This window comes from Trichechus manatus, unplaced genomic scaffold, assembly GCF_000243295.1.
Source record: "Trichechus manatus latirostris isolate Lorelei unplaced genomic scaffold, TriManLat1.0 scaffold00004, whole genome shotgun sequence".
NCBI classification, from domain to species: domain Eukaryota; kingdom Metazoa; phylum Chordata; class Mammalia; order Sirenia; family Trichechidae; genus Trichechus; species Trichechus manatus.
In genome coordinates, this window is record NW_004443940.1 from 25,170,403 (window position 1) to 25,195,991 (window position 25,589).

Below are 25,589 nucleotides of genomic sequence, written 5' to 3' on the forward strand. Positions count from 1 at the left end.
AAATATTTACCGTCAGCTTTGAACTCCAGCAGCTCAATTATTCTTCTGCAAACATACCTTCTGTTTTTCCCTTCCTGGGGCTTTGCTTACGTTCCTTGAAGGTTAGGTGCCTTCCCTATTAATGTTTTATGTTTCCCGTAGTACCAGCCCACACAGCAGTAAACATTGGTTGCACTGCTGCACAGACATGAGATTTGTTCTCTTTCCCTGCATCTTATATTTTTCATCTCTTCCTCCTCTGTCACCCTTTCTCTGTTGGAGTCTCACCTACTCTCTCCCCTCATCTCCCTCTTATTTAACAATTTAACATACTTCCTTCATATTCCACGGGATTCATGGTAAGGGTGACATCAGGGCTATTCTATGGGGTCATTGTGGAAGATAGCAAGCACCTGGTGTAACTCCTCCAGCAGCCACAGCCACTGAAGTGTTGCTTTGTTCAACACTATGCGAGCTTCTGGTGTGTTCCAGGCAGCCTGCTGGGCCTGAGGAAGACCATGAGGAATCAGAGGTGTTTGCTGCCCATTTGAGAACACAGCAGTGCTGATGTGAAATATCTGACCATTGGGCCTTTGGTGGTCTGATAAGCAGGTAGGAGAGTGCAGACTACGCTTACCTCTCCGGCTTTGCTTTGCCGATTGGTATTCTGTAAACCCAGATGCTGGGAGAAGTGGTTGGGCGGGGCCCTGAATACACGGGTCTCCAGGTGGGGAGGGAAACATGTTACTGAATCAGTTGGGCAAGTTTTGTCCAATAATATGCCCACCCACACCTACTGTCTCTCCAGACTCTTGGGTGAGATGGTGAGAACCTTTTGTCTTGTGGAGGTGGGGGCGGGGGCAGGATATGACACCTGAATGTAGCCATAGCTCCATAGATGATTCTGGTTTTCTGGTTTCTGATCCCCCACCCCGCCCCGCCCCAAGAGACCTTGCTTGAAATATATTGTCCCCAAACAGTGTTTCTGAGCGGTTGTTCCATGTTTGCTAATTGCAGTTCCTGGTTATTTTTCAGGTTCATTTCACCTTCCACTGCTTCAGGACACAAAGGTGCTGCCCCCACACCTGCCATGAAACCGAAGCTGAAGCAATGGAAACAGCTCATGCTCTTCGGAATATTTGCGTGGGGGCTCCTCTTCCTGGTAATTTTCATCTACTTCACCGACAGCAACCCTGCTGAACCCCTGCCGAGTTCCCTCTCCTTCCTGGAGACCAGAAGGCTGCTTCCCGTGCAGGGGAAGCAGAGGGCCATCATGGTGGCCATGCACGAGCTCTCTGTTGCTGAAGGCACGGACGGGAACAAGGTGCTGTCTGACAGAAACCTGTCAGACCCCTTGAACTTGGGGCCCAGTGACCTGCAGAGATGGGTCCAGGTGAAAAATGGCTTTGAAAATGAAGATGAGTTTTTTTCATCGCAGATCGGGAGAAAATCCCAAAGTGCTTTCTACCAGGGGGATGACAACTACTATTTTGCTGCTGGTCAGCCGGGGCCCCCAATCCACGCTCAGGAGATGTTGCCATTCGTTTCCCGCGGGGAGCGAGACCAGAGGGAGGGCGTTTTGCCCGCATATACCGTGCAGAGAAAGCAGAAGAAGAAAAGGCGCGGGAAGCAGAAGCCAAGCCACGTGTTTGAGGAGAACGACGGCTGGGACGGGCTGTATTCCACCACGTCCAGGGCCTTTCTCTACCGGCTTTGGCAGGGAAACGTCTCCTCCAAAATGCTGAACCCGCGCCTCCAAAAGGCGATGAGGGATTACCTCAACACCAACAAGCATGGGGTGCGCTTCCAGGGCAAGCGGGAGGGGAGGCTGAGCCGGGAAGCGCTGCTGTGCGAGCTGCGGCGCAGGGTGCGCGTGCAGACGCTGGACGGCAAGGAGGCGCCATTCTCTGCGCTCGGGTGGGACAGGCACGTCCCGGCGGTGCCCCTCAGCCGGCTGTACCCTCGCGGCCTCCAGAGCTGTGCTGTCGTCATGTCTGCCGGCTCAATCCTGAACTCCTCCTTGGGGAAAGAAATAGGTGGGTTCTGGTCATTTGGACTCCAGACACTCTGGGGGAGGTAGTAAAGAGGGGCTGGTTCTTTCTAGGATTGGAGTCCCGGGTGATGAAAAAGGTTAATGAGCTCGGCTGTTAACTGAAAGGTTAGAGATTCGAGTCCACCCAGAGGACCCTCGGAAGAAAGACCTGGCAATCTTACTTTCCAAAAAACCAGCCATTGAAAACACTATAGAGCACAGTTTTACTCTTGACGCACATGGGGTGGCCGTGAGTTGGAGTCAGCTTGACAGCAATTGGTAACTGGTGTTATGTACCAGGCTCTGTACCAGATACTGAGAATATGCACGTGAATGAGACGCAGCCTCAGCCTCAAGTCTAGTTGTAAAAACAACCACAAATAGTACATTCTCATGATCAGCGGGCCTAGGTCATGATGAATCTGAACTGACCTTCAGTGGGCATCACTCACTTGTTACAAAGCAGAAACCGTTGTTTCTTGGCTTCTTCGTAAGTGGATCCGTTAGTTGTTCTGTGTTCTTGAAGCGTGGCTGATGGACCAGAGTTGTCTTGGGACGGGGTGATGCCATTGTAAGCTGGCTCCACAACCCAGATCTCATCTCAGACACTTTTTGGGAAGGAGACTGAATGTAATTTTTCTTTTTTTTTTAAGTTAAAAAAACATGCCACAAGCCTGGGCTTGAGCTCTGGGGTTCCTGTGTCCCTGTACTGACATTACAGCAGGCTCTTAATAACAGCCCACGTGTCAGATAAGCTTGTAGCAATGCCAGAACAGAGCAGCCCTCAATTTATCAGGAAATAGCAGTGGTTTAGAGGTCCCGGGGGTGAAATAGCACCATGGGTCTTTCTCATTGCTGAGGACCAATATTAATAATGAAGAGGAGGAATTTAAGTATTATGCTTTGAAGCAGGCAATGACTTGCTTCTGGTTTTGTTTTGTTTTAAATACCTCTGTAGCATAGTTGCATATTTGGATGACTCTTGCAGTTCAGGGAGAATTCCCATGCTCTTTACTCCTGCATAAATACCCTGGCCGGGGTCTTGTAAACTCGACTCTGTCCAGAATTTGGAAGAGAATATGAAAGACAGTGGGGATTACATGTGTCTGGAACATGAGCATCAGAGTTATAGCTTTGTTAGTTTCCAGTATCCACATTTAATTTACACTGTATGCACTTATTTCAGGCTTCATAATCAGAACTGTAGAACTGTAACTGAAGAACATGTCCAGAAATCTTTTTTTTTTTTTTTCAAATTCCCTTTATTGTTTTGTCTGGGTGCCTTTGAATCAGATTTTGTATCTACCTTTTAAGAATATCTAACTGTAGCATAATTCAGTTTGTTAAGCACAAGATATGTCTTTCGTTTTTACAAGTTGGCATCTCTGAGTATCAGCACTATGCCTGCCAAGTGCTGAAATCTGTCCCTCCTGCTCTCCTGCACAAACACGTGCATACCCACGGAGTTATTAATGCCTCTTTTCCTAAAAAAAAGTTTATGTAGCATATTTCTTCAGGAAACCTGGAATTCTGGGGCACGCTGCACTATTTAGCTAAATTCATCTTGGCCCCGAAATATCTAGTGTGAAATTGGCTAAGTGAAGACCAAAAGACTCACCAAAGATCTTGGCCTTAAAATTGAGGGTAGAGCTAGAAAGTTCCAGAAGCGTTTGTGCTTATTAGCACCACCTCAGCTCTGCCTGGACGCCTCCCCCAGGCTGAACATCCCTCAGTACTCTGGAAGGGAGACCAGAGTTGCTCAGGTGTGGGCGTTGGCTGCCCTCTAGCTCCCTCTTGTGCTTTTACTCGATCGGCAATGCAATCCCATTACCTCCTCTGACTTGTTAGACTGAGTCATACCTTGTAATTGTTTTTGAGAAAAGTGTAGCAGCTGTAAACACTTCCACTTTGAATATGTTATTGAAAAGCCAGTTGAATTATTTTGGAAACATGGAAAGTTCTTTTCTAGAATTACGAGATGATGGTTTTCACCCATACATATGAACAATAATAAGTTGGTAGCGAGCGCATGGACTGGCAGCCCTGTGCAAACACTCTACAGAGAAGGAAAATGTCTGCTCTTGGCTAACAGTAATAGCCTTGAAATGGAAAATAAGAATCTGCCTACGTCACTTAAATTAAACGTAAATTCTGGGAAGTGTATGGGAAATGGGAAGCAGGAGAAAGATGTGTGTATGGGGGCGTATAGTATTCGCTGGAGAGCGCTTGGGATTTTTAAAAAGTAATGTTGCGTTTTCAGTGAAAGTTTACACAGCAAATTAGGTTCCCATTTGACAATTTCTACACAAACTGTTCAGTGACATTAGTTACATTTTTCACAACGTGTCAGCATTCTCTTCAATTGCCTTCTGGTTCTTCTGTTTTCAGTATTCTAGTTTCCCTGTCCACTTATTGTCTCCTCTTTGTTTTAGAGTAATTGTTGACTTTTTGGTCTCGTATAGATGGTTTTTTCATGGACCACCGTACTCATGGATAAAATCCTTTATTTTGTGTGCCAATCTGTTGTTTTGCTAAAAGATGACCTCGGGATAGTTTCAGTTCAAGGTTTAAAGAGTATCTCGGGGTGATAGTCTCAGAGAGTCCTAAAGTCTCAACTGGTCCGGTAAGTCTGGTCCAGTAAGAATTTGAAAAATTTGGGCTTTGTTCTGCATTCTCCTCCCATTCTGTTAGGGTTCATCTATTGTGGCCCTGATCAGAACAGTCAGTGGTAATAGCTGGGCACCATCTAGTTCTTCTGGTCTCAGAGTAGATGAGGATATGGCTTGTGTAAGCTATTAGCTCTGTAGAGTAGTTTCTTCTCTGAGACTTTAGTTTCTATCTGAGAGCTTGGAATTTGAAATATCCTGTTACCCTAAAAAAATAAAATAAAATAAAAAAAGCAGCAAAACTGATCATATGATCACTCAACAAACATTATCACCAACTCTTCCAGATACTGTGCTAGCCACTAGTGACACAAAGAATAAGGCACCGACCCAAACCTCAAATAGTCTGCACTCCAGTGGGGAAGACAGACTGTCAAACACAGAATTCTGTGTCATGTGGTTAGGGCAATGACGGAGAAATATATAGACAGACGTGGTAGAAATGACAAAGGAATCTTAGCCCGCCCTGAGAGTTGAAGGCTGGGCAGAGGGAGGAAGGTTAGGAAGAGACTGGGGAAAGAGAGTGGAATCCAGGCTGAAGGCCCACCATAAATAGGTGGTGAGAAAGACTTGGTGTGCAGGTGATAAAAGCTGCAGAAAGCACAAGAAGGCCTCGTGGGGAGAGGAGAGAGAACCTAGAGAGGCAGGCAGTCAGCTCGTGGGTGGTCTTGTACGCCATTCTACAGAAATTAGACTTAATTTAGTCATTGTAATAATTCCCAGTTCCTGTGGAGTCAGTTCTGGCTCATGGTGACCCCGTGTATGTCACTGTAGAACTGTGCTCCATAGGATTTTCAGTGGTTGGTTTTTCAGAAGTAGATTGCCAGGCCTTTCTTCCCAGGCACCTCTGGGGCTGAGGCACCTACGATTTTTTGGTTAGCAGCTGAGCTCGTCAGCTGTTTGCTAGGTACCTTTTATGGTGTGTTTTCTACAGACAAGGTACTATTCCAAATAATTCGTATGTGTTAGCTATTGTAAGCCTTGCAACCCTAAGTGATAAATACAATTATTTCTGTGAAGGTGATAAATACTATTATTCCTATTATATTGATAAGAAATTGGAGGCACCTGGATTTACAGTGGGTTGAGCTTGGGTTCAAACCGTGGTCCTGGATCTTCAAAACTCTAGTTCTAACCACAATGTGGGTGATGCCGGGACACTGAAATCTTTTAAGCAGGGGAGTGACTAGTCAGATTTTCATCTTAGAGAGATTGCTCCAAGAGTCTGGACTTGAGGGTGCGAGGGGAGTCAGTGAGGAGGCTGCCGCCGGACCCCCTGTGAGAAGTAAGAGAGAGACCGGGGTGGGAGAGAGAGGAATCATGGCTTTGTCTTAATCACGCACAGGTCTTTCCCTGATGACGTGAAGCTTTCACTCCTGTGCCATTTCCGTTTTGGTTCTGTGCGTCACTGTCGGAAAAGGAGGAGGAGGCTGTGAACTGGGGCACAGTCCACAGGCAGGGCAGTGGCTTTGTGCTGCCGGCGTGCGCCTGGCTGGGCCGCTCTTTGAAGGCTTTGAATCTTCCTTGAGTGGACACACTTAGCCTCAGCTCAGCTCTCAAGGTCAACACACAACAGCTCTAGTCTGGAAATACCTTCTCCAGAAATGACGCTTGACTTTACTCCCCTTGTGCTTGCTGTCTGAATGTTCCTTATTTTCTAAATATGAACGGACAGCTCAGATTTGTAAGGCACATTATCAAGGAGATTCGCAGCCAGGGATACATTTACAAAACATGCCTGCATGATAGATACACTCTTTTAGCTCTTCCTCCCACACAGACTCCCTCTCCTTCCCCATCTTGATCTGATTCTCCTCACTGACAAGCTTTAGCTAGATACAACACGAGACTTCTCCAGAGCAGCCTTTGATCTTTACCTCAGTTCCTCCTACATGAGTTTGGCGTTTTAACCCTTCAGACTCATACCACTTCCAGAGGAGTTCAGCCGAATTGCATGCCTCCACTCCCTGCCTTGTGAAATTGTTGGAAGGCTCAAAACATAGCTCAGTGTAGGATAAAACAAACCAACGTGCACTGTTGTTGAGTCGCTTCCGACTCATGGTGACCTCATGTGTTTCAGAGTAGAACTGTGCTCGTAGGCTTTTCAAGGCTGTGACCTTTCAGAAGCAGATTGCCAGGCCTTTCTTCTGCGGCGCCTCTGAGTGGATTCGAACTGCCAACCTTTCAGTTAGTAGCTGAGCGCTTACAGGTCGAATGCTGGGCAATTTTCAGGGAAATTATGAATTTGGAATTACTGTTCAATTCATCTGAAGTGCGCCCACTGCCTGGGACCCTGAGCTTGTCTCTATGACCTTTAGCCAGAAGCTGTGACTAAGGTGGCAGCATGGTTTTGTGGGGTCACCTTGAGTCACCATTGACTCTAGGGCAGGGGTGATGTGGCTTAGGAGCAACGACATCACACTTCTTGCGCGGTGCTGTCGCTGTTGCCCCCGAGTACCTGGCAATGGCCTGTTTTGAGTCCCATCTAACTCTGCCTGTGAGAGGGCTCCCCTAGGTCAGCGGTTCACGTGGTGTGGGTCCACGTACCCTCGGGGTCCCTAAGACCTTTTCAGGGCTCTGCAAGGCGAAAACTATTTTTGGAATAATACCAAGAAGTTGTTCTCCTTACTGAGTGATGGCGCAGAAGCAGCGGTGGGCGAGACTGCCGTGTTCTCAGCACCAATCAGGCAATGGCACCAAACTGTACGAGCAGTGATTGTACGTTCCTCACCGCCAAGCATCAGCAGTAAAAGAAAGAAAAAATGCGAGTTTTACTGGTGGATGTCCTTGATGAAGCAGTGAAAATTGTTACATTTATTAAATATCAACCCTTGAGAACACGTGCTTTTAAGATACTGTGTAACAATATGGGAAATATGCAGTACGCAAGCACGCCTGCATACCGACACAGTGGAGAAGCACTTGTACTATTGAGGTGTGAGCTGAACTATCCTTTTTTTTGGAAAAAATCATTTTTACTTAAAAAAATGACTGACAGTCATACTTTGATTATTCAGGCGGAATGATTTGGCAAACATTTTCTCCAAAATGAATTGAGACTGTCACTTTTAGTGATAAAATTCAAGCTTTCAACCATGAGCCTTGAAGCTTCCCATATTTAAAAACTGGTAAGACCCACAGTGATATTAGTGAATATGATTTTTTTTTGTACTTTATAATGAATACACCAGTATTTGGAAGATCTATATATAACTCATTGAACCAATATTCCTAAATGATCCATGCGTGACGTTACAAAATTATGTATGGATAAAAGTTTCATTTTAAGAGCAAGATAACCCCTTAAATCAATCCCGTTGTTGTCGAGTTGATTCTGACTCATGACGACCCCCTGTGTGACAGAGTAGAACTGCTCCATAGGGTTTTCCTGGCTGTACTCTTCATGGAAGCAGATCGCCAGACCTTTCTTCCATGGTGCTGCTGGGTGGGTTCGAACTGCCAACCTTTAGGTTAGTAGTCTAGCGCTTAATTGTTTGCACCACCCAGGGACCTCTTAAGACAAGACAGACTAGTGGATTTGAATGTAACAGAGCATAAAAGGTCATCGATGTGGTTTCAGACACCACGTTGCAACTATAAGAAACTGCCGCTTGTCAAGTTTTGATGAAATATCAAGGAAGAATATCCACAGTTATTGGGAAAGATTCTTAAAATAGTCTTCCCTTTTCAGCGACATATCTGTGCTTTCATATACTTCATCTAAAACGGCATATTGCAACAGATTGAATGCAGAAGCAGATATGAAAAACCAACTGTGTGCTGTAAAGCCAGGTGTTAAAGAGATTTGCAAACATTTAAAGCCAGTGTCACTCTTCTAACTAATGTTTTGTTGTTGTTTTAGAAAATATAGCCCACCGTTCTGTTAAATTAATTAACAATTTACATTTTTCTGTTTTACTTTCGAATATGGTAAATAGCAAGAAGCGTAATCCACGTACACGAAGTCCTTTGGGTTGGCAGTACTTTTCAAGAGTTTAAAAGGGATCGTCCTGAGACTGAAGAGTGAGAACCGCTGCCTTAGATAATTCAATTCCTAGCTCAAATATAATTTGAATTTTTATGGCAAACATGTTCCGTAAAATAAACAACATGGCAATTCATTACCAAAACAAAACACGTTGTGAGATTGTGACGTAATGGAAGGTTCAGGTTATTTGACATCATTTCTATAAAGCCTCCAGAAATACCAAACCCACTGCCATTGAGTCGATTTCAACTCTTAGCGACCCCAGAGGATTTCCAAGGCTGCAGATCTCTACAGAAGGAGACTGCCACGTCTTTTCCTCCGTGGAGCTGCTGGCGGTTTCGAACTGCTGACCTTTCGGTTAGCAGTGGATAGCTTTAACCACTGTGCCAGCAGGGTTCCTTATACAAAGCCTAGGTCCTCTAAAATCTAGGGATCCAGAAACGTTTTCTTTAAAGTTCCAGATAGTAAATATTTAGGCTTTGTGGACCATGTGTAACAACTCGGTGCTGCTGTGTAGACAGAATGTAAATGAATGAGCATGTCTGTGTTGCAGTAAAACTTTCTTTACCAAAACAGGTGGCAGGCCAGATTTGGCCTGCAGGCCATAGTTTGCCAACTCCTACAAAATTTCCTTTAAAAGAACATTACAGGGTTTTTTTTTTTTTTTTTTGGTGACATAGCCAGGTATCCTTTCTACGTTCATTGTGTTCCAAAAGTTTATTAATTTTGGTTCTCAAAATGGAAGCCAGAATTCTTTTGACTTCAGGGCTTGTCCGTAAAGGCACCTTTTGTAACATTTTAATGGCAGAACGTGTGCTGAGTTACTACAAATTAGGCAGTAGGAAGAAGACTCTTGGGGAGACTGCTCGGGAGGTGGGGGGCTTAGATGGGGTATCGTCGCGGTAGATACTGGGCGGGGAGGTGAGAGGTGTGGCGGCGGCAGCGGGGTGGCCCCACTGCCCTTTGGCAAATTCATAACCTCACCTCGTACTTTCTTACAAACAGGCATTGTAATTGCTCCAGTTAAAGAAGCTCAAGACAGCCCATAGAAATTCCCTTATTGCTGATGGACTCTGGTTTCAGGCTGGTCTCTGGGAAGCACGCTAGCTGGCCCTGGAAATTTCAGGACTGCTTTGTGGAAAGGAAAATTACCCCCATTCCCATCCCTTAATCCCGGCACCAGTTGCTGTTGCGTGGACTCTGACTCATGGTGACCCCACATGTGTCAGTAGAACTATGCTCCCTAGGGTTTTTATTGGCTGATTTTTTAGAAGCAGATTGCCAGGCCTTTCTTCCTAGGCGCCTCGGTGGACTCAAACCTCTAACCTTCCAGTTAGCAGCCAAGTGCTTTGACCGTTTGCACCACCCAGGGGTTCCATCCCTTAATTAGGTGAGCCTACTTTCCTCAGGAAGGAGCCCTGGTGGTGCAGTTTAAGCGCTTGGCTGTTAAACGAAAAGTTGATGGTTGGAACCCACCAGCCACTCCACGGGAGAAGGATGTGGCAGTCTGCTTCCATAAAGATTACAGCCTTGGAAACCCTATGGGGCAGTTCTCCTCTGTCCTAGAGGGTTGCTATGAGACGGCATCGACTGGACGGCAGTGGGTTTGGTTTTTTTTAATGTTTTCCCTCTGCCTCCTGTTTGTCTCCTTATCAGCCTCTGTTATATGGGAGTCAACGTTCAGGCCTTATGTTCCCCCAGGACCTCTCAGCCCAACATTCAGAGGCCATGGGATGGTCTTGAGTGTCAAGTCAAAGGAAGCCAGGTGTAAATTTATGTTGTAGTTCAAGCTTGGTGAAGCAGGTGTGCCATTTTGGAATATAAAGAGCCTTGGTAGTCAGTAATATGGGTGGTCTCTCCTGTCCTCCGACGCTGCAGCGGTAAATCAGGCCTTTCTTAGGAATACCCAGCCAAGCCCAACCCCCTGCCGTCGAGTCCATTCCAACTCATAGTGACCCTGTAGGGCAGAGTAGAACTGCCCCTTAGGGTTTCCAAGGCTGTAATCTTTACGGAAGCAGACTGCCACGTCTTTCTCCTTTGGAGTGGCTGGTGGGTTCAAACCGCCAACCTCTCGTTTAGCAGCCAGCACTTAACCACTGCACCACCAGAGCTCCTTCTCCTGGGAATACAGAATGCTCTGATATTGTTCTCCTCTCATGTCTTCGGCATCTTCACCACTCTGTAAGGTTGCGCAGAAATCAGGGTTGTGTTTCTTTTTCAGTACAAATTAGCATCAAATAGTTGTTGTAAGGTGCCGTCGAGACGGTTCCAACTCATAGCGACCATACAGGACGGTGTGGAACCACCCCATAGGATTTCCAAGGAGCAGCTGGTGGATTTGACCCGCCGATCTTTTGGTTAGCAGCCAAGCTCTTAACCACTATGCCACCAGAGCTCTTGCACCAAATAGTAGTAGGGTTAAATTCAAGGCTGTGGGTCATCCTGTGTGAGAGTGACTTGACCTTGGTGAAGGCAGCAGCATTAGACACGATTCGTATTTCTCATGACCAGCTCCTGTGTTCTACAAGCAATAAGAAGCCCTGTTTTCTAGCATCTTTACATGCTCCCCCAGATTCCATCTTCCAACAGTTTGGAATCGTTGGAAGAACGACTGCATAAAGCACGTCGCTTGTTAAGAATGTGAAAGTTTAACAAACATTTGAGCAGAATTTAAATGATATAGGATCGCTTACAGTTGAACAGATTAGTATATGGTTCCATGCTGATTCACCCCTCTACTTGGGATCTCATTCTAAATAAATAGTAAATTATCTGAAAAATGTGTGTGGCTATCTTAACTTTATTGATGATGTTTAATTAGCTTCGGGTATTGAAAGATTTACTTTAACATTTTTTCCTAGATTATGTGATTCTACAGAGAAAAAAAGTAAGCTTGTCACTTATATGCCCTTAGATTCTCATGATGCAGTTTTGAGATTTAACTCTGCTCCTACACGTGGTTATGAGAAAGATGTTGGAAATAAAACCACCATGCGCATCATTAATTCCCAGGTAAGGCGGACGGAGTGTTTTTGCATATGTATATTTTGTAGGTAAATAGTTTTAACTGAATGAGTGAAGAGCAATTAACTGGTTATCCGTGACCATGACATTTGGTTATTTCTAAACTAAACCGAAAAATCAAACCCGTTGCCATCGAGTCAATGCCAACTCATGGCGACCTTATAGGACAGAGTAGAACCGCCCCACAGGGTTTCTAAGGAGCAGCTGGTGGATTCCAACTGCTGACCTTTTGGTTAGCGGCCTGAGCTCTTACCCACTGCGCCACCAGGGCTGCTGGTTATTTCTAGGGGTCTTGTAATTAAAAAGAATTAAAGGGAGAAAAATCCAGAGAAATAGGGATTTAAGCATGACAGGAACAGAAAAAAATGAGACCCAAAGGAAAAACTGGAGTAGATATAGAAATATACAGATACACACCCATACATATATATCTTAAAATCATAGGCTTTGCGTTTTGTGAACCGAGGAAGAGTCAGTTTAACTTACAAAAAATAATGGCAATGAAAAGAAGAGCAAAGGTACAGAAATGAGGTACCCAGCATGTATGAAACGATTCCTTGGTGCTGGTGCCCTGTGAGGCCTTATATGCAATAATCCTAAATGACTCCCATTTTGTGAAGAGGAAGCCGAGCCGAGAGAGATCAAGCCACTTGCCTGTGGTCATTCGCCGAAAGTGGTCAAGCGAGATTCAAGCCCAGGCTGTTGACACCTGAGTCCTACTCAGTGGCATCTGAAGAGAAATTCTGGAAAAAGCGCCCAACTCCTTAAAAACAAACAACAAAAAAATTTCCTTGCACGTTCGCTTGATTTTGAGTTGCAGAAAATAACTTCCACAGTCACTGAGCCTTTATGAAGATATGAGCAATCCTTTTAGACACCTGTTGGGTGTAACATATGTGATATATTTCTGAACATTTTCCAGCTGTATCACAGTTTATTGAGAACTCAGAGATGTGAGTAGTGTTTTTCAGACTTAAAGTTTACACGTACATTTTAGTCACTGGATGTGTTCTAAGACCTCGTAGATACTCTGTCAGGAATTTATTAAGTGAAATCTGAGGGCCTGTAGGGTAGCTTTGAACTTAAGCGTATAATTTGAAAATTAAAAAAAATCAAACTTGAGGTACTGTTGCAAATGAAAATACCTCTTTCCTTCATGTCCTTTTAAGAAAGTGCTCCAAATTTATAGCAGTTATTCTCAGAACAAACCACAACAGTTTCTAGATTTTTGAAACTCTGTTGAAAAGAAATGAGGTGATGAGTGATTTATTATGAGTTGCTTGCAGAACAAAAGATTAGCTTTCTGCATAGTTCGCAGAGCCAGGCAGCCGGCAGCAAGTTAAGAAACAATTACCTTATTTCCTTAAGAAACAATTACCGTGTTTCCTTAATTCGAAGATGTCGTTGATGGTAAGACCCGCCATTCATTCAATGACAGCTTTTCAGAGAGGAGATAAACCCCACCAAATGAAAACGCGTGTACGTGTCACCTGTAAGATTCCTCCCACCATCAGAAACAATAAAATGTGAAGGGAAAAAAAAGTACATGTTGAAACTGAAGAGAAACAGTATGTTACATTTTTCCAAAACTGTAGTAAACAAAGATGATTGGCAGAAGAGATTGAAGAACTCATCCAGAACCAGACAGAGCCACAGAGGATGGACTCTCACACCCTGGGGCTGATTGAAGTATATTGGCTCTTTCTGTGTCCCGTTTGTCCTGAGGCTGGCACTCTGGAGGTGACTTAATAACCCACTTCATCCACGCCTGCCTCTCTCTCCAAATTACCTGTCAAAGCAATTGTAGAAGAGGTTGGGGGCCCGAGTTAGCTAGGCAATTACATCTCTGCAGAGCTGATTGCGTACTACTAGAGAACATTTAAGGACTGGTGCTTTTAAAAAAAAAACTCATTTCCACAAACATTCTCTTAAGTGCTTCAACATGCAATGTCTGCCCTTCTTCAGACCCCGCCAGAAAATAGAAAGTCTGAGGAGCATTTTCTCTTGCTTTATTCCTCTTTTTAACTTTTGTATGTGTGTTAAAAATATAATTTTTGAAGAAGCAAACACTGGTTTTGAAATATTTTTCTCTTTATATATATTTCTGTATATTTGCAGATTCTGACCAACCCCAACCATCACTTCTTCGACAGTTCGTTGTATAAAGACGTCATTTTGGTGGCGTGGGACCCTGCTCCTTACTCCGCAAATCTCAACCTTGTAAGTCTTTCCTCTGGTACCTGTCCTGTCGCCTTGTGCTGCTGTCACAGAAATACCACCGGTCGGTGCCTTACGAAACAGGAATTTATTTTGTCGCAGTTTAGGAGGCTAGAAGTCCAAATTCAGGGCACCTGCTGTACGGGCAAGCTCTCTCTGTGCCAGCTCTGTAACCTGGAGTTCTTCAGTTCCTTGGCCAGCTTCATGGGGCATCTATTTTTCTCTTGTTTGGGCTTCTTGGTCTCTTTGTCTACGCTGCTCCTTATAACTCAGGAGTGATTAGGTTTAGGACACACCTACACTGGTATGACTCATTACCATAACAAAGTCAACCCTATTCCCAAATGGGATCACATCTACAGGTATAACGGCTAGGATTCCAACGCAAATTTTGAGGAAACACAATTCAGTCCTACCCCAATAGTCAGACAACGCTTTGACTGATGAGCAATGAGAGCAAGACAAGGATTAAGCTTCGACGGACGCAATGAAACTGATCATAGGTACTAATTAAATGCGTACGTGTTAACACTGTTTTTCCTCCCCAGTTACAGTAGCTTACTTGGTGAGCGTTATCCATCTCATGCTAAAGTGCTTTTGTTCTGGAAGATTTAAGGAAAAAAAATGTAGAATGTCTAAATGTTTAGAAATTCCTAGTTACACTGGAAGTTGGGCTAATTAAACTCAGAGTTTTTAAATTGCAATAGGGTTACATCACCTTCTAAATAGTTACAAGACCTTTTGGAATAAATTGGAAGTATTTGACAAGAGAATCTAAACTCTGTGAATCAACAGCTCATTATTATTCCAGTGAAACCCGTTACAGGCATTTGTTGAGTGTGCCTCTCTTTGGCGTCTGCCTGTAAGCCTTTTTAATCTTATGTGATGTAGCTCAAACAAGATTATTACTAGCCACCAAAATACAAGCAAGTTATATTTGTGAAATCGCAGTAAATAGAAGCCTATTTGTAGCAGAACAAGCAGCTAGCTACTTTTGGTGAAACCTTGCGAGGAAAGCTGGTGTCCTTGTCTTTTAATGAAGGGTAGGAATGATGAATGAAAGTTAACCTAGAGAAAGATGCTGTCGGCTGTGTAACTGAATGTCTTTTGTGTTGGCCTCAAGAAAATGCAGCTTTCTTAAGATGAATGTGAGATGACACACATTGGTGCCACATAAGGAGTAACTTTCTAAGAAAACTGCCCACAGTAGGATAGGTCCCTCAGGAGAAAGAGGATTTGGGCACTGTGCATCTTGAGACTGAGGCTGGATATTTACCTGGCATGGTTGCTAACTGGTTCTTAACCACGAATGCAAATCAGAATCACTTGGAGAGTATTTTCCAAATCATATCTGTCATAGCCCTGTTTCCAGAAATGTGGGATACGGGCTCTCTGTGTTTTTTGAGAACACTTCTTAGTTGATTCCCATACGCGCGCTTCGTTGAGAATCATGCGTCACATGAGTGTTTGTACTTTTCACCCTCCTTCCCAGTCTGAGGTTTTCTGGTTTTAGGCTCTGACAACTCTCTTGCTTTTGGAGAACAGACAGAGAGCTTCCAGCTGTTTGAGCTTGTTTCTTCCTCTGTTGGAAGCATCTAAGCCCAGGGCACAGTGCCGTTCAACTTGAAGGATACGGGCAGCAACTGAGCTGAAATCCAAGGGTCATGGCCCGTTGCTATGGGGGCCTGCACTCTGCTGTGTGAGAATCTGGGAGAAGAGTGATAGGAACAATTCCTTTTCTGGTCCCACACTTCTCTTGCTTCCTTCCCGGGGCCTTGTAGCTTGGGGGCCACAAGGTAATTTGGGCCAGTCATTTTCAAAAATGGTAAAACCACAGAACTCTTTCATTAATAGAATATTACTTGGGATCTTAGATGGTATATACAACCCGTGGTACCTGTTTGAAGGGAGCATGAGTTCAGCCTTTCCCGCACACATCTTCTCCAAATCCTATTTCACGGTGGCACCTGAGATACCTCTGAAGGCTTTTTTTTTTTTTTAAATCAACCTTACTGTGCTATAATTTACATACAATAATAGTAAGAGTACATTTTGGTGAATATTACCAGTTTTATACACTCATGCACTCACCACCACAATCAAGATATAGAATATTTCCATCACCCCAAAAAGTTCTTCTGTGCCCCAGTCTCCCCATCCCCAACTCCACACCGGGCAACTACATTTTTCTGTCACTACAGATCAGATTTGGAAAACTTTCTTTTGAAATAAAACTATAGCCATGGGACAAATCTGGTTGCCACCTGTTTTGGTAACTAAAGTTTTATTGGAACACAGACATGTCCATCCATTGCATATCGTCTAAGCTGCTTTCACCCTGCAATGGCAGGGATGAATCGTTATGAGAGATACTGCATGATGCCAAAGCCTAAAATGTTTACTATTTTCCCTTTACAGAAATAGTCTGCAGACTCCTGATCTAGCCCATTTGCTTCCACTGACTAAAGAATAAACCATTAGCTCCTGCTGGGGCTGGAATCCTGGTTTCTCCTTGTACTTTCCCTCATACTAGTGAGGAAGTGCCTATAGAAGTGATGAATCATTTTCTTGCCCATCTTCTTCCCACCCCAGCCTGTCCCCCAGCCTCTCAATCCACCCTCCTGGGTTCTGCCCTGCTTTCTCTTTACTGTGTATCCTCTGCACTTGATTGTGTTGATCTTTTTTTTTTTTTCCCCTCTTAGTGGTATAAGAAGCCAGACTACAACCTGTTCACTCCATATATTCAGCATCGTCAGAGAAACCCAAATCAGCCATTTTACATTCTTCATCCTAAATTTATATGGCAGCTTTGGGACATTATCCAGGAGAACACTAAGGAGAAGATCCAGCCCAACCCACCATCTTCTGGTTTCATTGGTAGGTATATATTAAAAGTTAGAATGATTGGGTGGGAGGGCAGGGTTAGGCTTGATAGTTAGCAAATATATACAGTCATGCTATGTAGTAGGGGCAATTCATAGGTAATTTCGGAGGGAAAATCGATTGAGTAAGGAAAAGAGACACTCTGTTCCAGTTACCTATTGCTGCCTAACAAACTACCCTGAACTTCAGAGGTGTAAAGCAGGAACTGTTTTATTTCTCTCATGATTTTCTGGCTTAGCACAGGCTTGGTGGGCAATTCTCCCGTTCCACATGGCTTCCATGGAGGCCACTTGGTGGTGTTCAGCTGGTTCATGTGATGGCTTCACTCCCCTGTGAAGATGGCAGGGATGACTGGAAGGCCACGCTCAGCTGGGACTGTTGACTATGTGTCTGCAGGTGGGCTGTCTTGCATGGTGGTCTCAAGGTAATTGAACTTCTTAAATGGCAGTTCAGAGCTCCTCAGGAGAGTGTTCCGAATGACTGGAAACGAAAGTTCCCTGTCTCTTAACTTGTCCAGCGTGACTTGTGCTGTATTCTATCCGTCAGAGCAGTGACAGAGCCCAGCAGATTCAAGGGGAGGAAACGCAGACTCCACCTTCTGATGATGGGCATGGGAGCAGTGTCAGAGAAATTGCAGCCTTTTTAATCCACATACCACATCACATTGGTTATATGATGCCAGGATGATGAGCTGAATTTGTGACCACAGGATCTCGCCGTAAATATACAAGATTGCTGGTGGTTTGGGGCTTTGATGCTATCAGTTCTAGAATCTTGTACATCTCTCTCAATCAGAGAACCTGCTAGCTCTAATCCGAAGATGACTTTTTATGACAAGATGATCAAACCTGGGTTATTATATTTTTTTGCAGCCATGCTTTGATCCTCAAAGTTTGTGGTTTTACCCCATTTTTTTTAATCTATGTTTTATCTTACCCCGTTATTTCATGCCTACTTTGATTTTACCAGAGCAAGGACAACATTCAGGAATATTTTAGATCTCCTTGGCAATATGAAAGGCTTTAAACAGGCCAGAGGATATTCATTTTATCTGTAAAAAATTGTCATGTTCTCTGCCCCGATTTCAGTTGATGTACAACCCTGCACTTACCTGGGCCATACAGTGGGTCCCCCTGGATAAGCCAGAGATTTATAGAGATTACAGTGGTTTGGTTATGGATATGGGGCACACAGCTTGCCCGAATTGAAGCTTGCAGATTTAGGAGTGGATTTTCAGTATTGTAATAATGTGAAATATTCTATGTAAAATTCAAGAAAGGATTAGAATATGATTCTGCTCATTATTTTCCTGATAACAGCTCCCCCCCCCCTTTTAAAGTCATGCCTTTGACACTCTTTGTTTCCAGATCCCTCTTTTGAAAACCTAAATTCTTTACCTTTTGTGCAATTTAGAAGGACCCTGTTGATTTAGGAAAGAAAGTATAATCTAGTTTGTCAGCAAAGGGTAAACAGGATAGGCTAACGCTTAAAGAGCATGATAGAATGTGACAGAAGTTTAATAAAGTCTTTCATTTTGTTGCCTTCTCGTGAGTTCATATGGCTAATATTTGATTAGAACAAAACCTTTAAAACACAATAAGATGGGTTGTCAGATATAGTGATCATCTACACATAGTTTGAAAAATTCAACTTAAATAGTCATAGCTATGGAAAAATACTTTCCCACGTGTGCATTTTTTGTAATTGTGGTAAAATATATATAACAAAACGTTTGCCATTTCAACCATTTTTACGTGTACAGTTTTACATTTTTACATGTGTGATTCAGTGCACAATTACACTCACCATATTATGGAACCGTCACAAATCTCCATTTCCAAATTTTTCATCATCCACAACAGAAACTCGGTGCCCTCTAAGCAGTGACTCCCCCAGTCCCCTCTCACCTGCCCCCGGTAACCACTAATAAACTTTTGTCTCTATCCATTTGCCTATTCTAGATATATCGCGTAAGTGGGAATCATGCAGTAGTTATCCTTTAATGTCTGTCTTACTTCACTCAGCATGATGTTCTAAGTTCATCAGTGTCTTAACATGTATCTGTACTGTATTTCTCTTTATGGATGAATAATATCCCATTGTATGTATGTACCACATTTTGTTTATCCATTCATCTTTGATGGACATTTGTGTTGTTTCCACCTTTTGGCTACTGTGAATAGAGCTGCAGTGAAAATTGGTATACAAGTTTGCATCTCTTTCAAGTCTTTTGGATAGATACCTAAGATTGGGATTGTGGGGTTATGGTAGTTCTGTGTTTAGCTTTTTGAGGAACTGCCAACTGTTTTCCACAGTGGCTGCATCAATGTACAGTCCCACCCACAATGGATAAGGGTTCCAGTGTCTCCACATCCTCACTGATACTTGTTGTTTTCCATTTTTCCTGATAATAGCAATCCCATTGAGTATGAGGAGTCCCTGAGAGGTATAGATGATTAAAATGCTTGACTGCTAACTGAAAGGTTGGAAGTTTGAGTCCACCCAAACGTGCCTCTGAAGAAAGTCCCAGAGATCTACTTAAAAAAAATCTGTCATTGAAAACCCTATGGAGTACAGTTCTACTCTGACACACATGGGGTCACCGTGAGTCAGGGATGACTCTACAGCAACTGGTTTGGTGGTTGTGAAGTAGTATCTCATTGTGATTTTCGTTTGCATTTCCCTAAAGACTCATAATGGTGAACATTTTTTCATGTGATTATTGTCCATTTGTCTATCATCTTTGGTGAAATGTCTATTCATATTTGTTGCCCATTTTTCCATTGAGCTGTTTATTTTGTTGTTGTTGAGTTGTCAGAGCTCTTTATATATTACGGATATTAAATTCTTATCAGACATATGGTTCCCAAATATTTTCTCCCATTCTGTAGGTTGCCTCTTCACTTTCTTGGTAAAGTCCTTTGATGCACAAAAGTTTTCTAATTTTGATGAAGTCCACTTTATCCGTTTTGTTTTTTGTTGCTCATGCTTTTGGTGCATATCTAAGAATCCATTGCCAAAACTAGGTCTGAAGAATTATAATTATCCCTATTCTTTTTCGACTAAGAGTTTTATGGTTTTAGTTCTTGCATTTATGTTGTTGATCCATTTTGAGGTAATTTCTGTATATGGTGTGAGATTTGTGTCCAGCTTCATTCTTCTGCATGTGGAGATCCAGTCGTCCCAGCACTATTTACTGAAGATGAATTCTACCCCCGTTGAATGAGTTTCCCATGTAGTTTTGCTGAAAGAAATCATACTGCATATGGCCAGCTTCCTTTCAGAACTATTTATTGAGAATTTGGAATTTTCAGAGCCTGATGCTTGCCTTTAACTCTTCATTTACATAAAAAAGGAGACTTGTATCTTAATGTGACAGCAGGGGTGTGGGTTGGGGCCAGACAGATTTAAGTTGAATTCTACTCTGTCACTTACCACCTTTCTGATCTTGGGCAAGTCGTTTAATCCTCTGAGCCTCAGTATCTTCGTATGAGAAATGGGAGTAATAATAACACCTAAGGATAAGTAGTTGGCTAATTTTTGTTAAGTTTTCTAGCACTGTGCTGTCCCGTATAGTAGCTGTTAGCCACATATGGCTACTTAAATTAAATGAATTAAAATTAAATAAGGGTAAAACTTCACTTCCTCAGTTACCCTCACCCCAATTCAAGTTCTCAGGAGCCACATGTGCCTACCTGTTACCCGTTGCCGTTGAGTTGGTTCCAACTCACGGCAACCTTAAGAGAGAGTAGAGCTGCCCCATAGGGTTTCCAAGGAGGGGCTGGAGGATTCGAACTGCTGACCTTTTTGGTTAGCAGCCGAGCCCTTAACCACTGTGCCACCACGGTTCCCACATGTGCTTAGTGACTATACCATATTAGACATGGCAAATTTAGAACATTTCCTTCATCACAAGAAGTTGTATAGGAGAGCACTGTAAATTTTGCTAATGCCCAAAGAATGAAAAAGAGCAAGTGAATAAGCAGTCGTTAAGTTCCTGCTCGATAGGCTGTGCTCTCTGGTTGCGGATACAGATGCAATAAAAGACCTGGCCTGGCATCATTAAACTGCTTTTGCTGCTATTGTCCCTTGTCATATTTAAGTGCGTGAGCCCTCTCACCAAGAATCAGCAGTCGATTGAGCCTGGGATAGCTCTGCCCAGCAGAGCACAGCCCACCCTCTGAATCCCCTTTTGATGCTGTTTTAGTCATTTACACTTCCTCTTTGATCCTTCTCAGAAATATACTGAGAACCAGAGTCAATTTTATAATTTATCTGATGTTCTTAATTACCAGTAAAATAACGTCATCCACATCTCAGTCTGTCTGCCCTAAGAATTTTTAAAAAATCAATGAGTTTTTTTTTTTTTCCTGTAATCAAAAAACGTTTTCCAAATGCGCCGCTAGGTTTTGAGGTCATGTTGAAAATGTATTGACTTTTTGTCTCAGCACCTCACTTCCAAGCACTCTAACCTCCAACGCCAGTTAGTGAACAAAAGAACTCATCCTAGAGCTGAGATAGATTAGAATGTTTCAGTTTGTACAGGAAAACACTCTGCCCTGAGTCAGTGGGTAAACAGGATGCCTCTCATTAGAGAAGAGCATCCTGGAAGTTTCCCTGGCACTCGGCTTTCCTAATTAGCATACGCCTCCACCTGGACGTGAAGCAGTACCTCTTTATTGATGATTGCTTATCCATATGTGGAAAAACAGTCTCACATTTAGTTACTTATTATTTTTAAACCCTCTGTATACATTTTCCTTATATGCGTTTAGGGATCTGCATGTGTGAAATAGAGGGACTCTGCTCTATTGTTCGAAAAGTTAACTATTTTGAACACAAAAGACATTTCTTCTTATGGAAATGTATCCAGTGGTGGTGAGATTCCCAGGGAAACAGACCGGAACCCATTAAATGTAGTGTTATTTAGTATTATTCAGAAGTTTTGTGATTGGGACTGAATTCATCCTGTAGGAGGGAAGCAGAGAAGATGAAAGGGAAGTCATTCATCAAGTGGGCATTGATTGAGCAGTTCCAGTGTGCCAGGCACAGGGCTGGACCCCAGTAGTATGATGGTGAAGAAGCCAGACAAGGGTCCTGCCCTCTTGAAACTTACAGTGCAGTGGGGGACGGGCATTACACCTGTATGTCCACAGAGACAAAGAAAGAAATGCGTTGAGGGCAAGGAAGTGTCTGTTTCCCCCATCATTGTGTTCCTGCTCTTAGCCTGAAATATAGTAAATGCAGATAAGTAATTATTTGGTGAATGAATGAGTGTTCCCGCTGAGTGGTTCTCAAAGTTTAGCATGCCTCAAAAGAATTTCCCAGAGGGCTTTTGTATTGTTTATCTATTTCTGCAAAGCAAATGACTCCAAAACGTAGATGTCGAAAAGAACACGGAGTATCTCGCACAGTTTCTGTGAGTCAGTATTCCGGGAGCAGATCGGCTGGGTGATTCTAGCTTGGGGTCTCATGAGTTTGCAGTCAAGCTGTGTAGACTGGGCTGGAGGATCTGCTTCCAAGGTTCTGAGATGACTTCTTCTGTGGTTTTTTGCAGGAGGCCTCAGTTTTTCACCACGCAGACCTCTTCAAGGGGCTGTTTGTGTGTCTTCACTACATGGCAGCTGGCTTCCTCCAAAGCAGGTGATTCAAGAGAGGGCAAGAAGGCAGCCAGAGTGCATCTGATGATGTCATATACTGTCACATTTGCTACCTGCGTTTGTGACACAAGCCCAGACCCATTTGGTGTCAGAAAGGCATGAACAGGCGGGGATTAGAGGGAGCCATCTTGAAGGCTGCCTACAACAACTTTTTAAGACACAGATTGCCAGGCCTACTCCTTGATTTTCTGAGTAAGCGGAGGTGGTGAGAATTTGCATTTCTAACAAATTCTCAAGGGATGCTAATGTTGCTGGTCCTGAGACTACACTTAAGAACCACTCTTCAAGCTTTTTAGAATCTTAAAGTTGGAGGGAACTTAAGATATCTCGTCTACAGGTTCTCTATTGATAGATGTGCCATCAAGGGGATAGCCATACGTTCGGCTTAGTGGGAGAACACAGGATTTTATAATCATTACTAAGACTTCACTTTCCCTCAGTCCCTTATTTCTTGCAATACTTAAGCGTAGGTGAAATCGTTATTTTTATTTCTGTTTAGTTAAAATAATATAGCTTATTAAAACAACCTATTTGTACTTATATTTTTTGAAATTGTATAGTATTAAGTCCTGTATTCTGGCATTATTAGATTGTCAACTATAAATTATTCTTTTTATTTTAAAGACATAGCTATAAATTTTACTCCCATCATTACTAATGGACTCATTTTTATGTCCTTAAAACTTAATATGAAGCTGACTGTAAAATGTCCCTATAACAAATGGATTTCCTGTTTCTGTCATGTTGGGACCCAGATTCTTGGATGTACTGCTTAGTGAGGTATAGTTGAGAACCAACTCTAAGCATACAGCTATTACAGATTTCAGCATACGTACCTCTCAATAACACTCAGACAGATGATTCAGCCAACACCTTCCGTTCAGGAAGCATAACATCTGTTTTGCACCTTGATTAGCAGTTCTTAGCCCAGCAAGAGCAGTTCTTTGTGGTGGCACACAAATTGTTATCGTACCTTGTTGGATTGGGACCAATGGTAGGCTTGTGTGTGTGTGAGTTTTGCATATGCACATGCATGCGTGTTCCATTGGGAAAAGGGAAGCCATAAATGTTGAAGGGAAGAAGAGCCTAGAAGCAATTTGTGTTCAGTGTACCAGTCTGAGAGTTCCTTAGTAAGAGAGGGCCTGGAGCTATTTCTACATCATAATTGTCTTTGCTCAGAAATGCCCCTGTAGGTAGGGCGTCACTTTCTTCTCAGTTTTGTAGTCTCTGTCTATTCACACTTCACATGGAGAAATTTCCTCTTGGGCAAGATATCTGTATGAAATCAGATTTGGACAGAAATAATTAGTTTACAACGAAATACATTATTTTATTATTTTTTTAATTAGCAAAAAATAAGGCTTCTTTTTCTGCTTAAAGAAAAAGAGTGATAACTTACAGGATATGAGGAACACATTGACCTAGCATATTGAAGAAAGCAAAATCTAAGAACCTCTTCACCAAAACTCATTTTATTTTTGGAAAACATCTTATTGCAGAAGTTCACAATTCACATACATAGAGAATTTATCAAAGCTAGTAATTTCTTATGCTTTCTTTATAGTAAAACTGAATTAGAGTACATATGTAAACAATTATAATATTGGCACTAAGTGCATCTTAATATTAAATGAGTTAAACTATACCAATAAGGCCAAAGACAAAGAAATTGAAGATTTTTACCAACTTCTGCAGTCTGAAATTGTTCAAACATACAGTCAAGATGCATTGATAATTACTGGTGATTGGAATGCGAAAATTGGAAACAAAGAAGAAGGATCAGTAGTTGGGAAATATGGCCTTGGTGATAGAAATGACACCAGAGATCACAATGATAAAATTTTGCAAGACCAAGGACTTCTTCATTGAAAATACCTTTTTTCAACAACATAAATGGCAAACCTTGCCAGATGGAACACACAGGAATCAAATCGACTACATCTGTGGAAAGAGACAACTGAAAAAGCTCAATATCATCAGTCAGAACAAGGCCAGGGGCTGACTACAGAACAGACCTTCAATTGCTCACATGCAAGTTGAAGATGAAGAAAATTAGAACACGTCCACGAGAGCCAAAGTAAAATTTTGCTGAAGATCATTCAAAAGCGGTTGCAGTAGTACATCGACCTTGAGTATACCCCATCTGAATTTAGAGACTATCTCAAGAATAGGTTTGACACATTTAACACTAATAACTGAAGACCAGATGAGTTGTGGAATAACATCAAGGACATCATACATGAAAAAAGCAAAAAATTATTAAAAAGACAGGAAAGAAAGAAAAGACCAAAATGGATGTCAGAAGGGACTCTGAAACATGCTCTTGAACGTCAGGTAGCTAAAGTGAAAGGAAGAAATGATGAAGTAAAAGAGCTGAACGGAAGATTTCAAAGGGTGGCTCGAGAAGACAGAGTGAAATATTATGATGACATGTGCAAAGACATGGAGATAGAAGACCAAAAGCAAAGAACACACTTGGCATTTCTCAAGCTGAAAGAACTGAAGAAAAAATTCAAGCTTCAAGTTGCAATATTGAAGGATTCTATGGGCAAAATCCCCCACATGTCTATCAGTTTGTTGTACTGTGGGGGCTTGCATATTGCTGTGATGCTGGAAGCTATGCCACTGGTATTCAAATACCAGCAGGGTCACCCATGGCAGAGGTTTCAGCTGAGCTTCCAGACTAAGACAGACTAAGAAGAGGACCCAGCGGTCAACTTCTGAAAAGAATTTAGCCAGTGTAAACCTTATGAATAGCAGCGGAACATTGTCTGATATAGTGCCAGAAGCTGAGCCCCCCAGGTTGGAAGGCACTCAAAAATATGACTGAGGAAGAGCTGTCTCCTCGAAGTAGAGCCATCTTTAGTGATGTGGATGGAATCAAGCCTTTGGGACTTTCATTTGCTGATGTGGCATGACTCAAAATAAGAAGAAACAGCTGCAAATATCCATTAATAACTGGAATGTGGAATGTACGAAGTATGAATCTAGGAAAATTAGAAATCATCAAAAAATGAAATGGAATGCATAAACTTCGGTATCATAGGCATTAGTGAGCTGAAATGGACTGGTATTGGCCATTTGCAATCAGACAATCATATGATCTATATATGTCGGGAATGACAACTTGAAGAGGAATG

The 25,589-nt window shown here is 42.7% G+C and overlaps 1 protein-coding gene across 1 annotated transcript in view; it reads left to right on the forward strand.

Annotated features, from left to right (window-relative positions):
* The first annotated feature begins 1,069 nt into the window (after positions 1–1,069).
* The window catches only part of ST6GAL2 (ST6 beta-galactoside alpha-2,6-sialyltransferase 2), a 34,139-nt gene continuing 9,619 nt past the window's right edge, over positions 1,070–25,589 (forward strand). The window contains exons 1-4 of the mRNA XM_004369299.2: positions 1,070–2,015; positions 11,580–11,677; positions 13,808–13,909; positions 16,609–16,783. Coding sequence (XP_004369356.1) covers positions 1,070–2,015; positions 11,580–11,677; positions 13,808–13,909; positions 16,609–16,783 — 1,321 coding nt within the window. The remainder of the gene's footprint in view (positions 2,016–11,579; positions 11,678–13,807; positions 13,910–16,608; positions 16,784–25,589) is intronic.